Source organism: Malurus melanocephalus, unplaced genomic scaffold, assembly GCF_030028575.1.
Source record: "Malurus melanocephalus ecotype Western Australia unplaced genomic scaffold, MMel_1.1 scaffold_564, whole genome shotgun sequence".
In the NCBI taxonomy this organism is placed as follows: Eukaryota; Metazoa; Chordata; class Aves; order Passeriformes; family Maluridae; genus Malurus; species Malurus melanocephalus.
The window spans coordinates 43640-58375 of record NW_026623796.1 but is presented as its reverse complement, the minus strand read 5'-3'; the positions used below and the strand labels follow the sequence as shown (position 1 = coordinate 58375).

Here is a 14736-nt window from a genome sequence, read left to right as displayed (position 1 = left end):
TTTCTTCATCACATGATCAGAAAATCTCAGTATTTTCTGATGTCTCCCTATGCTAAGCTCCAATTTGTTTCCAGGTTGTCCCTCACTACTAGAAAACCCTAAATGTAAACTGAAATGCATTATCACCCTACTCAGACCCACTGTTATCTCCACTTTCATTTTTGGGTTTATTTATGTTTSAAGTCCCAAGAAGAAGCAGTAAACATCAATTTTGTAAGGATCACAAAAGCATTTCCCTTTTAACTAGCATTAGAAATATACAGCTTTTGGCAAAATAATGAATACTTAAAWTTTTTTCCCCTCTGTTCAGTTCTCTTTCTGCTCTTGGATGGGTAAAACAAACACCTTTTGGGAATGTCTGGATGGAATGGGATGGATTTGAGCCTGCCTTGAGCTGGAGAAAGGAGATGAGAGCCCAAAGTCCCTGGGACTCAACATTATTGTGCTTCTATTTCTTTATTTGCATAACGAATATATTTTGAGCTGAAATTTGTACCAAAATACTAGATTATATTCTTGTTTCACTTGCACTGCAGATCATTATATTTTTAATACTATAATTGTCATAATTAGAAATATTGATTCCATTTCAAATGAAGCAATTTAACAGTAAATGTGCCAAGAGGCCAAAAAGTAATCAATCTGTAGTTACTTTGCACGCTTGAGTGAATTGTGATCCAGATTCAGCAGGGGTTTGGGATTTTTTTTTTTTTTTCATTTTTTGCTTTGTATCAGTTGCCACTAATTTAGTATTGTGCCCAATTCATGTACTTTTTTGATTACTTGGTGTCAAAGAGATACTAAAAGGCATATAATGAGTGTGTTAAAATAGTCTCTGATATTATCATTAGAGGAACASAGCACACTCAAAATGTGAAACCATTTCCAGTTCCAGTGCAGGTTTCTCCAGTGGGAGATCAGATGGTGAGATTTAAACATGAGTATAATCTGGGCCCTGGAGCACAGAGCAGAGTGACATTCTGAAAATTAGAAGTTACATTACTTTTTGTCTAAATAAGGCAGAAAAGTGAAGTCTTTACATKGCATCGTTTGCAAAACACACTGTCTCACTAGATGCATGTTTCTGTAACAATAAATGTGAATAAAGCATTATTATATATAAATATATATAAATAAATAAAGACCAAATCTTGTTGGTCTCCAGAGTGGAAGGTACAGATTCAAGTCTAGAGTAAAAAGTAAAAGTGGAAAGGAAGTAAAAAGTGGAAGGAACAGATCCAAGTCTAGAGTTTAAAAATATCCACAAGGAAATTTCCAATCATCATATGGATTACTGAATTTTTTGTTTGGACCTCTAGCATAGTGATGTGGGGGTTTTTTTCACATAAAGCTTTAGGAAAATTCCTTGATGGCATTTCTATATAGTATTTGAAATGACCAGAAGAATGAGCCATTGCTGCTYTATGTCTCCCTGGAGAAAATGCCCAATGAATTCATTCTGGTAGAGAGAAAACCAAGGTGTTCTTTTAGGAGAACTGGAACTGTAAAAGTAATCTTCAACTGTATTGTAAGATTTTTTTTTCTTGGTTAGCTAACAATCCGAAGCTGTCTTTCAACTTACTACAGATTTTCAGTAAAACRTTCTGTTGGGCCCTTTAGAAAAGCAGTAGCTTGACAAAGAAGAAAGTCAAGAGTTTTTTTTACCCTTATTTTTTTAATGTTACTCTGGTGGAGTGTTATGTAAAAAATATTAAACATTTCCTTCATGAGTCTCACTGGTTTGTTCCACAGATCCAAGGTTGTACTTCTAGAAGAATAAATTAGGAAGAAAATTTTCTTTTGAAGGCCAAGTTTTTGTTTCCTTTCATATGAATGCTATGTAAGGTGCTTGAGTAGGAAATTAGTATCAGAAAATCAGCCAAAGATTAACTGAGGAGACATTTGTTGAGGAACTGGTGCAGGTATTACCAGATTACTGAAATGATACTGAACATGTCAGGCTCCAATGTACAAATTGCTTGTAATACAGCAGAATAAGTAGTACTTAAAATAATAAAAAAGCAATCCCTGTCATTGTACACATTCATTTTAGCATATACATTCACCTATTTACCTACATACACCGAAGTAGAGCTAAATTTGTATGTTCTCATGTATATGTGTGTGTATGTATCTTTTTGATTTCTTTATTGGTGCCTGTTCCATCTTGTGAACACCTATATAAGTAAATAATGACTTATTTAAAAAGTTTAAATTGTCCCAGCTAACTGCAGGGGTTACAAGTGTACACAAGTCCTGTTTCCAAGAGAGGTGTTACRAGAATCTGAATCCAAACATTTTCACACTTTTCCATGAATTTCWATTCTTTCACTTTCTGGAAGTGATTTTACCACACAGGTATGTGCTGATTTTTGATGTGACCACATCAGATGAGTGCAGCAGATGCTGCCAACTTGTCTYTTCTTGGCAGGGCTGTTAATGATTACATTGCCTGAAAATACAGAAGTGATAAATACTTTGAGAGTATTTAACTACTAACCATCTGAAACCTGTCCAATGAGAGGGAAAGAGGAGACAAATTCTGTGCACCTTGAAAAGACAAATTTTTGGTTCCTGTCCCTCTGGAGAGTCCCTGCTTGTTCAAAGGCTGAAGTTTTAGCTTGTTTTAGACTTTAGAGAGCTGGAAGAAGCATTGAGGAGTAGGATTTCTGTGTGTAGCAATGAGCCATATGGGGAGTTTGTGTAAAATCTCCTTGAGGGGAAAGGAATTAAACACAATTTTGATTCTCAGTTTCTTTACAAAGTCTCTCATTATAAAACTTCTGCTGCTGAAAAAGACTCCACCCTCTGACATGCAGAACCAAGCACCTTGTGAGCAGCAGATACTCCGTTGTAACTCACACACAATGCGTGGCTCCGTGCCAGGCTGTAATTTGTTTTTGACATCTATCTACTGACTAATGTGACAACCCACACAAGTATTTATTTCCAGAAGGAGGAATGCATAATGAGAGCTGTAGCTCTCCCAAGTTCTGAAGAGCCATTTAATAAAAAGGAGGGGGAAAGAGCAGCCTCCCACCCTTCCTCCCAAATGACAGGATTTTCAAAGCCCAACCACCAAACTCAACAACTTTGAAGTTGGCCTCATGCATTTTTTTAGCTGCCATTTTTTTCTCTGCTGTARCTTCAGAGAAGCTGGTGTTTGTTCTTTGTTGGGCTGGGGGTATTTGGGGATTTAAAGAGAGATGTTGCCAGAATGWGAATGGCAGGGAGCCAGAAAGGATGGATTGCACGCTGCACTGCACATGAATGCCACACACTCCTAAGCCCACTTTGGCTCCTAAATCTGATTCAAATGCTAAAACCCTCGAGCAGGAGGTGCCCATCAGAAATTCTGGCCGTGTCAGAGGCCTTTGCAAGCCCAGCTACCGCTGCAGGTAAAACTCCTGAGCAATTCCAGTCACAAAAAAGACTTTAAGGGAGAGGGGAGGAGATTTAACTCTTGGAAGGGCTGACCAAAGACAGCAGAGGATTTGCTGTTTCATGGGAGCAGCCTGCTTCTCAAGTTTTACTGGAAAGTAAGTTATTGGTCTCTAATTATTTGAATGCTACAGTGGTGTTCTGTGAGATGTCAAACCATGGTCTTTTGGAGCCTGAGGATGAATGGCAATGTGTAGGGTCTTCTTCCCTTCAACTGCTCCTGGGGCTTTGCTTGGGTGGGAATTCCTTTCATCTCAGCACAGTGATGTCACCTGGCTGAAGTGATCACCAAAATGAAATTATTCTTTTCATTTGCTTCTGGTTATTGCTATTACCTTAGTAGATTTGAAAGCAAAACCAATTAATAATAAAAGAAAAGAGTTCACAAAGCTATTTTGCCAAAGAGCAATGCATCTTATTGGAAGTTTAACACAGCACCATGTGCGACCTTCCCTCAGCCTCAGCTCTTATGAGGAATAACAGTTCTTTGAATATAGATTTGGTGTAACTAGAATGAGTTTTGTTTACATATCACTAGGCAATATAGCAGGTTAATTTTRTATGAGGTGACTCAACCCCCTGACATCAAGAGAATATGGCTTCAGTGTGCAAAATCCTGAAGGTAAAATAGAACTTCGTGGTGGTTCTCTGGGCCTGTTTATTTTTGGGTATTGAGCTGGGTTCAGGGRTCAATAGAGCAAATACTGAATTTTGTAAAAACATGAGAAGATGATTTGGCCCAAAATGGGAGTTGAGGCTGCCAAAAGTGCTCCCTTGTGTTTCACCCCAAGCTCAGTACCTGTTGTGAGTGTGGGGAAAACCAGAATCATTGTCCCTGTCTTTCAGGAAAAAAAAAAAACAGAACCTCTGACTAAAACAGCTGAATTTGCAGATGCAAAGGCTATTTAAACTTTGTTTCCTCTGCTTCTTTCCCAGACAGCTTCCTACTCACATTTTTTTTTGACCTRGCCTTGAGTTAAGGCCTCCCCTGTGGCCTTGGGTCAAGTATTTGTCCTAAAACTCACTTTTTTTTTTTTCCTGTACTACACTATCCATTAGAGATAATATCAGCTCCTGTTCTTTCAGGTTTTGGCCAGTTAAAAGAAGCCAGGCACTGTGAGAACCTTTTTTTACTTCAGCATGAAAAAGATTTAAAAGTCACTTAAAAATATTTCTGTATGAAATAGTAGGAAATTTGCACTCATTTTGCCAGCCCTCAAAAAGAATTGCAAGAGAGATTAAAGAAAATGGAGGTATCTAATTAGAGTTTAGTTACTGAATTCAATGAAGGGGGAGCTGCAGGGGCATCARTCTTGGAAGATCAGCCCATTTATARACTTAGCCACTGCTRKTTTTGTCTCTTGCCATTTTGTTCACCTTCATATTAAAAAAAATCATCTCTGATGCTGTAGTTCTTCTTCCTGAAAYTTTTAGTTAAGAAAACTGTAGATTGCTTTTTATGAAACCTGTGGAAAGTACAGGACATTAAGTTTGTGCCCTCCACTTGGTTTTTTTCAGGTCCAGGGCCCCCCCCACACACAGAAAAATGCTGAAAAGTCTCATCTTCATCTTCACAAGGTTTCCTTTGGAGGACATGAGAAAATATTGGCAGGCAGGATTAGATAAATAGGGTGATAGTTCACTACCTTTGATTTGACAACTGTAATCTGTGGGATTAAGATAAAATCGTATTATTTAACTTGTCTTTAATAAAAAAAAACAGCATTCAATGGATGCTAGCAATCTCATTTCACAATACCTTAGCAAGGAAAACATGTTATCCAGTTGGGAATTAAGGCAAATGGATTTATCTGGATCTTGAAAATCAGCTCTGATTTCRCTGTGGAAAACACTGATTGCTCCAGAGTCATCCTAAAGGCTGGAGCTGTTGGGGTGAAATGTGTACATGTAGAATATCTGGGGAAATATCTATACCAGCTCTGGAGAGAAGGCAGGGATTTTTTTTTTCTTTTCTTTGCATTTTGTCCAGCATTTCTGATTGGAATTCTTCACAACTGAAGCTCTGCCTTCCCTTGAGGGAAATGCAACTATTTAACTTCAATCTTCTTTCTGTGTATACTGAGGAACTGATGGTTTGGTCCCATGGAAAGTCTATATCTGTTCACAGTTACATTTGTTCTGAATTTCAGGAGGATTCTGTGTTATCTGGGAAAAAAAGAGAAGAGAGAAAGGATTCGGYTTAGTTTATTGTACTGCTGGTTCTTCCTGCCTCTCCAAGGAAGATGGGCATTTCCAAATTTGAKTTTAAGCTGGAGGGAGAAATCAAAGAAATTATTATCAGGGCGGGGTTGGGGTTGGGCTGTGGCTGGTGGGAGGAATGGGGTGGAGGGAATGTGAATCAGGAGGCAGCAGATTTGGAACTGAATACAATAAATTACTTTAATTTAWTGTTGATTTTTCTGATTCCATGCAGTTGAATCTCTTTTGACAGTGCTTGGTCACAGGAAAAAGTGCATTTTTAAGCAAAAATGAGAAGCTCCTGAGTTCACATAGACATATAGAATACAAACTTTAATGACATTTGTGCAGTGGAGAAGAAAAGAGCGCAGAGTGCTCAAACAAAGGGAGGCAGGTTATCAAGAAAYGTGAGCTTGATGCCTTTAGAAAGGGTCTGGATGCCATGATTTATCTAAAAATGACAAAATGCCAATCTAGAAATGCAAWTGTCTGCCCTGCATTTCATAGCTGTAATGAATGAGTTTCACACAATGGAAACATTCAGTTCTAGGGCAGTTATTGGGGCTCCATATGCTGAGCTGTTCGTTCTTGGCCTTTAACCACTCTTCCTTTGTTTTCTCAAAATTTAAATTTGAAGCACATTAGTGTTTATGTGGTGTACACCCAGAGTGRTTTTGTGTGTTTGTTTGTAGAGAGTTGGTTTTGTTTTTCACCAACAAATAAGCCATGTGAATGCAGTCCTCGTGAATGCATGGGATAAGGCAAACCATGAGAAACTAAAGTTGGCAACAGCAAAAGCTTAACAGAGCTGCTAATGGCAAGTAGGACTCTGGCTTTGGGGACAAGGGGACAACCCTTTACACAGCAGGGGAGTAGTTAAACCCTCCCCTAACCTGCCAAGAGTATGCCTGTGTGTTTCCTGCTTTATTCATAGTGAGATCAGGCTGAAGTTTTCCTCTGTGCKAAGTCTGGGTTTACAAAAAGGCATTTCAAAGCCGTGCAGATCTGCTCCAGAACACATTTCCCCCTGTCTAAAGGCTGTCATCACTGGGGGCTTTAGCTGGGTCGTAATATTAGCATTATATTGTGCATTTTTAACTTGGGATTAAGGGAAAAAAATAGAGATCCATCCATCGAATAAAATGGAAAACAAACTACTATTGCCTTGACTGTTTTTTTTTTCAGGAGTAGTTTATCCTGCACACTTAATATTTAATATTCTGGATGCAAATAAGCAGCGTGTGTGTGAGTGGGCACATACGTAACTCAGTTGCAAGTTTTAAAAGCTTTGTTTCTGACAGAAAACTGGTCTAATTAATAGGAGTAGGAGGAAAAAAATGCCAGCTTTTCGATTTGTTTGCTCTGCAGAAATCAGCTCCCCCCACCCCGTTACACTGCTCCTTCTTGATCTAACAAGAAGAGAGAGTCAGCTGTGAATCAAGCTCCTTGTTCTCATTTCCTTGATCACTGACATGGTTTGAGAGAAAGAAAGGAGGAGGGGTTATTTGTGAGATTATTAAAAAACCTCAACCCTAGTTCCTTCTCCTCCTCTCYTTCAAGAGAGGAATGCACAGACACTCACAGAATGTTCCATATCAATCTGACTTTTCTCATTAAATAGCATCCTCTTCCCTCCTTCTCCATGTTAGTTAAAAAGTGCTGTTTGCACGTCACTAAGCAGCTAATTCYGAGCTTTGATGAGTGGATTGCTAGTTAGCAACACCATTTTAAAAGCATTGGGTTTTGCAGTCAGCAAGCTGTTTAATGGGTTCAGAAATTAAAGGCTAATTGCACTTGACTGAATACACGCATTTCTAAACCCACTGTTACCATTGTYGGAGTATGTGCAGTTTGGAAAATTCTCTCTTTCCATAAATCTGTTAATTCTTCATTGCTGCCCTGTCCTGGACAGCAGCCACACTGAGAGTTTGCCCACTCTTTCTGACAAGCTGGGGTGGGTTTTTTTGTTTTTTTTTTGATGCAACTTTAATCATCGCCTGTCGTCACATTTCTGCTTGATGGTTTTGCTCGGAGGATTACACAAATTTGTTCACGTAAGGTTCAGGTTGTATATGATCCCTTGTGAAGGAAAATGGCATGTTAGTATTCTCATTACAGTATCAAGGAGACAAGGAACTTGATTGAAAAACAAGGGTAGAATTGGGAGCAGAAAACGTGTAGCTGTTGTGTGCTGCAGGATGTAAAATTGCTGATGTGCAGAAGAGCTTGTGAACGTTTCCAAACCAGATTTGTAACACCAATAATATTAATCAATAAAAGCCTTTTCTGRAGGATGTGTCTGGTCAGAAAATCCAGAGCCATTTTGCACCTTAATAGAAGGTGTTTCAATATTTCCTGGCACGTGCTTTCCTGCTAATGAATGTACACAGAAGGGGTAATCATTCAGCCGTCTTTCCAGCTTTAAGAGTCAAAAAAAAACCCCAAACAATTATACAATGTAATTAATTGGGGAAGGGATTTTGGGGAGTATGTCTGGCGATGGTGGTGGTGTTGTGCGTTGTTCCCCTCTTCTCTTTCAGGCAGTGTTTGTCATTCTTTGGCAAGAATGACTAATTTATAGTCTGACTATCCTATCTGGATTCATCCGGAGTGCCTTTCAATCCCTCTCCGCCCCCGCCCAAACTCTTCTGATGTGCTGTGTGTTTGTTTGGGAGGGGGAGGAGGGGGAAAGGAGAAGGTTATGTTTCTGACCTGCTTTACTGCTTTTCAACTGCAAGTAAATTAATGCACACACTAGATTCCCCTCTGCTGTGCTGATTGGATCCTTGTGCCGATTAAATATTTCACACTGATAGAGGGATGCTGAAAGCACTCAGCTGGTAATGCAGTTTGTACATCGGTGATACAATAACTGACTTTCAGGTTAAAGTCAAACARAACCCCCAGTTTGCTGCAGTTTTGATTAGAATGAGTTTCACTTTGAATTTAAATCCTTGAGCCTGCTGCAGCGATGGCTAATTAACTGAGATCTGATAGAGGCAAAGAAAGACATTCTTACTTTTAATGACAGGCAGGCAGGAAGTTGTTCCNAAGAAAAAAAAAAAAAAAGGGAGAGAAAGGAAAAGAAAAAAGAGAAGAAAGCAACAGACAAAAGAAGATGTAAAAAAAATCCCCAACCAACTAATGCTGAGATTGTACTTCAGCCCACATAAACCATCCTGCCTGTGTTTCACACTCTGCTTCCTTTGGCTGAAAGACCACCACTGGAAAGGCTGTTTCCATCGAGTCCCAGGTTTTTTCAGCTATTTTTTTAATCCTTCTAGCAAAAGTTAACACTCCACTTGCACCTAGTCGGGCAGTTGCTACCTGCTTATTTATTAATTGTGCTTTAGCAAAGGGCGGAGGGCCAGAGGCCTCCAGACTGGGGAGGAGGAAGGGAGGAGGGGAAGGAGGAGGAGGAGGAGGAGRAGGAAGAGGAAGGCTGCTTGCCCCTGAGTACTGCACGTCAGCATTCACCAGGGTGACCTCTCCCTGGGGGTCATTAAAAATACTTCTGTCAAGCCATTTCCTCTCCCTCCCCTCCTTTCTCCCCGTCACTGTCCCCGCCCAAGCTGGAGCGTGGCAGGGAGAGGTTTGCATCAAACTGAGGGGTCATTTGCAGAGCAACTGGCAGGAGGAGCTACTCCAACCTTCCTTAAAATGCTCCTCCTCCTCCTCCTCCCTCGTCTGAACACCTTTACATTTTGGAAACGGTGCATAAAACMTTTCCACATGACAGTCTTCATCCTTGTTTGTACGAGAACTTGTTTCAATGTCATCTCTGGGCTCAGGCAACCTGGTGTTCGAGGTCTTTATGCAAAAGGAAGCATTTTTTAAGGGAGTCCAGGGRTAAAATATAGATTATCATGCCTTTTGCCTCCATAAGCATCCACCTACATTATCTGGGTGCCTGTGTGTGCATGTGTACCAGGCTGAAGCTCTGCTCATTTTAGTTCAGTGTACAGCTTGGCTCATGACTAAAGGTGCAGATCCGACAGCATCAGCCACGTGGTAATTTGGAAATGCATGGAAATTCATAGGATTGAACCAAAATCCTAAGATAATTTACTAAAGTGCCATAATTGGTGACTATGTTTGCAGTGCATTTKTGTGTTGTCACTCTCTGAATATTAAATATTCTGTTGTTCAAGAGAATTTTATTGTGATGATTGGGTAAATGAAGAGAGGCCATGGCCCTCATTGCTGGAGAAGTCTGTTCATCTGGTTTGCATGCATGGCCTTAGATTAGTGCTGAATGTTAAATTATTAATTGACAAGGCATCATTTTGGTTTGAAAGTGAATTGCCAGKGTTCTGCAAGTTAAATAAACTCTCAGAGTTATGCCAAATGTTATTTCATAGCCATGGGGCCACTATGGAAAAAAAAAGGATATTGCTCTAAAAAGAGTTGCAGTTTTTCACAACCAAACTGCTTTGTCAGAGCATCATTCTAGGAAGATTAATGGACTGAGGTCCCTGTCTACAGTGTGTAGGTGTTAAAATAGAAATGTGATGGACAGTGAATTTTAGGTCCTTTTTACACAGATCTCATATTTTACTGGGGAAATGTGAATTTGCTGAGAGGCGTGTGTCTGTGTTAAATCACTGCTGAGGGAGTGAGCAGCCAGGAGCTGGGAATTCCACCCTTGTTAGAGCATGACCATGTTTTTATTTGCCATCCATGTGATCCAGTGTTGACATGAGATCAGGAAGGATTTGAAGATGTGATGTAAACTGGAGCAGAGTGACAATAAGGAGCCAAAGCCTTGCAGCAGAAGCAGAAGTACCGTGTGTGTGGAGCCTGGCTGGAGCCTGCGTGTGCCCCATTGCTCAGTGTTTGAATCACAACAGAACGGCAACCTGCAAATATTTTCTCCCTTTGCTTTTTCCATTGCTTTATTCCCTAAACAGTATGATTTGTGGTTTGTGATAGCAGAAGTAGTGTTTGAGTAACCAAATTTGAGGCTGAAACTGTTGGGTGGCTGCCTTCTCACCTGCAAACCTTTMCAGCACAGACCTCTCTGGAAAGGAGGGGACATGGAGAAGGTTTACGTGCACTAATAAATAGAAAGGCCAGAGCTATTTTGATACATATGGAATAAAATATTAGCTCTGCTCTAAACAGTTGAGCCCGTGCCACGTACAAGATGGGAAATCATAAACAAGTGGCAGCTTTCCAGCACATTGTGGCGTGTTTGCATGTGACCAGCATACATATTTCAAACTCCGGACTGCCTGTGGCATCCTGCAGTGAAAATGAAAGTTGTGTTCCTATTGAAAAGACGTTGCTTCAAAATTGGTGTATTSTGTGGGCTATTATGCTGTGGATGAGAAGCAGAGCCCTGTTTTCCAGCATTTAAAGCCAATATTTTTTTTCTTTTTTCCCTCTCTTTTGGCTCTTCCATTGTATCAGCACGTGTTTTCTGCTGCAGTGTCCAAAGCTTGCTTAGTGTTTTATTGTTCATTATTCCAAAATKATCAGATAATATGTTATGCTGACTGATTTTCAAAATGCAGATTTTCTTTCTCTTTAAAAACTAAGATTATTCTTTTAATTAATCTGGCAGAACTAGAATAAAGCAGATGTAGGTTTTGTTGAGGATTTTTTGAATCTCTCATATCATAATCTTTGTTTCTGCCAAAACTCTTTTGCCARTGTCTTCTCAGGGACATAAAGCAAAAATGGCTGTTACAAGAAAAAACACAGAATAGCTAATCTCTTAACTAACATAGTTTGATTAAAAGGGGCTATTTATAGTTTTGATAGATACATTTTAGAAAATTAATAGAAGAGACACAAAAGAGATGCTGTCGCTGCTTTTCCCTAAATAGGCAGCTTTTCTGCAACTCTATTTTGTGAGATAATCTTGAGCACCTGATCCTTTGTATGTACTTTCATATTTAGTTTCTAAAATTTTCAGTTATTTAAATAAATTTGGTATCACATAGTCCCCTTGGGAGGTGACAGATGCAGGCCAGTTGGCCTTTGCATGCCTATCCCAAGGACAAAATGTTTTCCCTGTTTTTACACAGARAAGCCACAAAACCTAAATTCAAATGAAAGTTTTCCAGTTTTGCAAGCATTTCATATTTACCACAACTTAGACTGAAACAAGCAGTTTCCTTATTTCCTTAGCTCTTTTGGTTGCATACACATGAATAGACAGGWTTATGGGATTATTAGGAAAAATGTTAACAAGCATCACATGCAAAGATACAAAACTGGCTCACTGTTAATGCATGAAGGGAGAACAGTGGGAATAGAATGAGTGGTAGCTTAAAGAGTGAAATTTTTTGTTTGTTTGCAGAATTTCTGGTTTTGTTCTTCTTGGCTAATCCGCTCATTTGAAACAAGACAAAAAGCAACTAGTTGCTAATTGAAATTTGTTAAGAAAGTATTATATGTTTCTCTTAATTTACTTATTTCTTTCACTGGGCTACCAAGGATTGTCTATCTTTTGGGCTCAAGAAGTTTTATTTGCTGAGCTGTTTTCTGTTGCTGAACAGTCTGGAAACAAAGCAAAGCTGTACTAATACCACTAGAATATTACTTATTGGAAAATTAAGTGAAACTATGAAATCAGAGTAATGCTGAGTGTTTCTGTATGAAGTTTTCCATTGAGCAGCCCGTACATTCATGTCTGAGGACAAACATTAAAAGGACAGTGATCTAACAGGAAYAGCAAATGCTGTTAGGGCCACAAAAGAGAATCCCTAATGATACTGATGTCAGCATGCAGCAGAGCTGGGATTTTCCTCCAGGACTAACCCCAGTTAAGCAATAGATTTCTAGCACTGTGACCAAGCGCAGCATTTTCAGTTAGTCTGTGAGGCTGCATTTTTCTCAGGACATAAAAATACAACCACAGAGCTGAACTCAGTCTGAGAGCTTTGTAGGGGTTAAAAAGGTGCTGTGCAAGGAAATGTTGTGTAGAGCAGGAGAGGTGCTGTCCCAAGTCTGTTTGGCACAGTTTCTGTTTCTGCAGCAGCATGCCATGGGACATGAAATCAGTCCAAGGAACACCAGTGAAAAACTGCTACAGTAAATCAGAGAAATAGTGTTTTATAGAGTTTTGTCACAAGCAACTTTTTACCCCTACATAAAACATACCTGATYTTCTTGGCCTTCACTTGAGCACTCATAAACTGTCAGACAGATGTATTTCTATGTTGAAGGGAAAGTTCTCTTCTAAACTTCTGTGACACACAGCAGCATAGTGGAGAATATTGCCTATGCTTCTTTGAGATGATTGTCAGGATAATGGAGAATGAAAGGTAAAGATAAACATGGASAAAGATCAAAACAATTTATATGAATTCACAATTACTACAGTAATGCTGACATTTAGAATCACAAAACCATAGAGTCGTTAAGCTTGGAAAAGACCTCCAAGATCATTGAGCCCAACCTTTGACTGAAAAGAAGTAAYTTCTGTCTGTTAAAATCTGATGCATGTATATCTGGAAAAGCATAGGCTTGTGATTTTACGAAAACACACTAACTACAGTTCCTGGAGCAAACATATTTGTCCACTAAGAATTTCCAGTTTTAAAGTGTATGATGGTTTTAAAGGTAAAAAGGGATGTATTTTCCTAGAAGTCACTTAAGTTTTGAGCTACAAGGCTTCTACTKTATGCCCAATAAAATTTTCAGCCTTGATTCTGGAAAGAACTAAGCATGTCTGTGACTTTATACACACATATACAGACATGTACACACGCTGTGTTTTAAACAAGTAAAGTTGACAACAAAACTCTTACAGGCTTTAACAGCAAAGCAGTAGTTTACCAAGGCTGTACATTAGATGTAATTGCATTGAAATCCAGAATTATGGTCAGTACATAAAGTTAAACATGGACAGAAATCTTTGCAGGATTAAGTACCTTTGATGTCATCTCTTGTAAAAATGATATTTAATAGTTAAAGGTATCAAAAGAGGTTTGAACCGGCATGTTATTTCCACATATACCTAACTTGCCTAAGTGGCATTAATAAGAAAAGCTTCCAGGATTACTGAAAGCACAACAACTTTATGTTTTTTTTCTTTTCAAAAGTGAGCATGTTATGCATGCACTTTTACCGTATGCAACTTCACAGTACCTACAAATCTCAAATACAAATCTCATCACAGATCTTATAACAAGGTCATAATAAAAATATTCCTATAACAGATGATGGATTAGCCACTCTAGCAATAGAAAAGAACAACTCTTAAGAAAAACATAGAACTTTGAGTTAAAATGGTGCTATGGAGAAAAGTTAACTTGGATGATGATTATAAAGATAATAATTATTATAGTTATCACCACTGGAAAAGAAAAAAAAGAAAACTTTAAAGGGAAAGCAGCAAACCGACTCCGAAGTCAGTCAGGGTGAGAGAACACGGGAAGTCGCCAAACTCTGGGATGCGGTGGGCGAGTGCAATGGATATTCAGACCAATGGAAGAGAAAGTTGAAAATACCATTCTTTAAGCCTTTTATTATTAATTGAAGCTGCAGTACTACTTAGACCTATATCATRATCATTTATACCAGGATATTAGTCCGAGGCAAAATCCAAAAGGAAAAAAGTCCAATCCAAAAATTACGGAAGCCCAGAATGCAGCCCGCGAGTTCCCGGGCGAGGAGGGGGAACCCAGCCCTTCCCCTGCCGGGAAGAAAACTGTGAATCAAACCAAACCAAAAGGAAATAACCCCCGAACCGTGCTGTCTGGGGGCCGGGGGGCCGTGTTGGTCTGCAGCCCTGCGGTGACGATGCCGCTTCTCTCTCGCTTCTCTCTCCCGGCAGAAGCTGGCGGTGCTGGTGGGCAGCGGCGCCAGCGGCAGCGCCAAGCCCGGCGTTGTCCCGGCTCTCCTCAAGGCTCCGGGGGCCGGCAGCCCCGGCCACAAGCTGCCCATCCCCGCGCTGCCGGCCCGGGCTCCCATCGCCATGGTCACGGCCACCCTGCACGGCRGCATGGGCGCCGAGCCCCCTCAGAACGCGCCCGTCAATCTGCAGAGCACGGCCAAGGCGGGGCGGGCCCGCCGGCCACCAGAGATCGGCTCCGGCACCCAGGTACGGCCGGGGGGACCGGGGAGGAGGGAGGGGTACGGGGG

The 14736-nt window shown here is 40.1% G+C and overlaps 1 protein-coding gene across 1 annotated transcript in view; it reads left to right on the top strand.

Moving 5' to 3' along the window:
* The first annotated feature begins 14144 nt into the window (after positions 1 to 14144).
* LOC130583172 (PHD finger protein 21B-like) overlaps positions 14145 to 14736 on the top strand; it is a 43956-nt gene continuing 43364 nt past the window's right edge. The window contains exon 1 of the mRNA XM_057382342.1: positions 14145 to 14695. Coding sequence (XP_057238325.1) covers positions 14570 to 14695 — 126 coding nt within the window. The 5' untranslated portion in view covers positions 14145 to 14569. The remainder of the gene's footprint in view (positions 14696 to 14736) is intronic.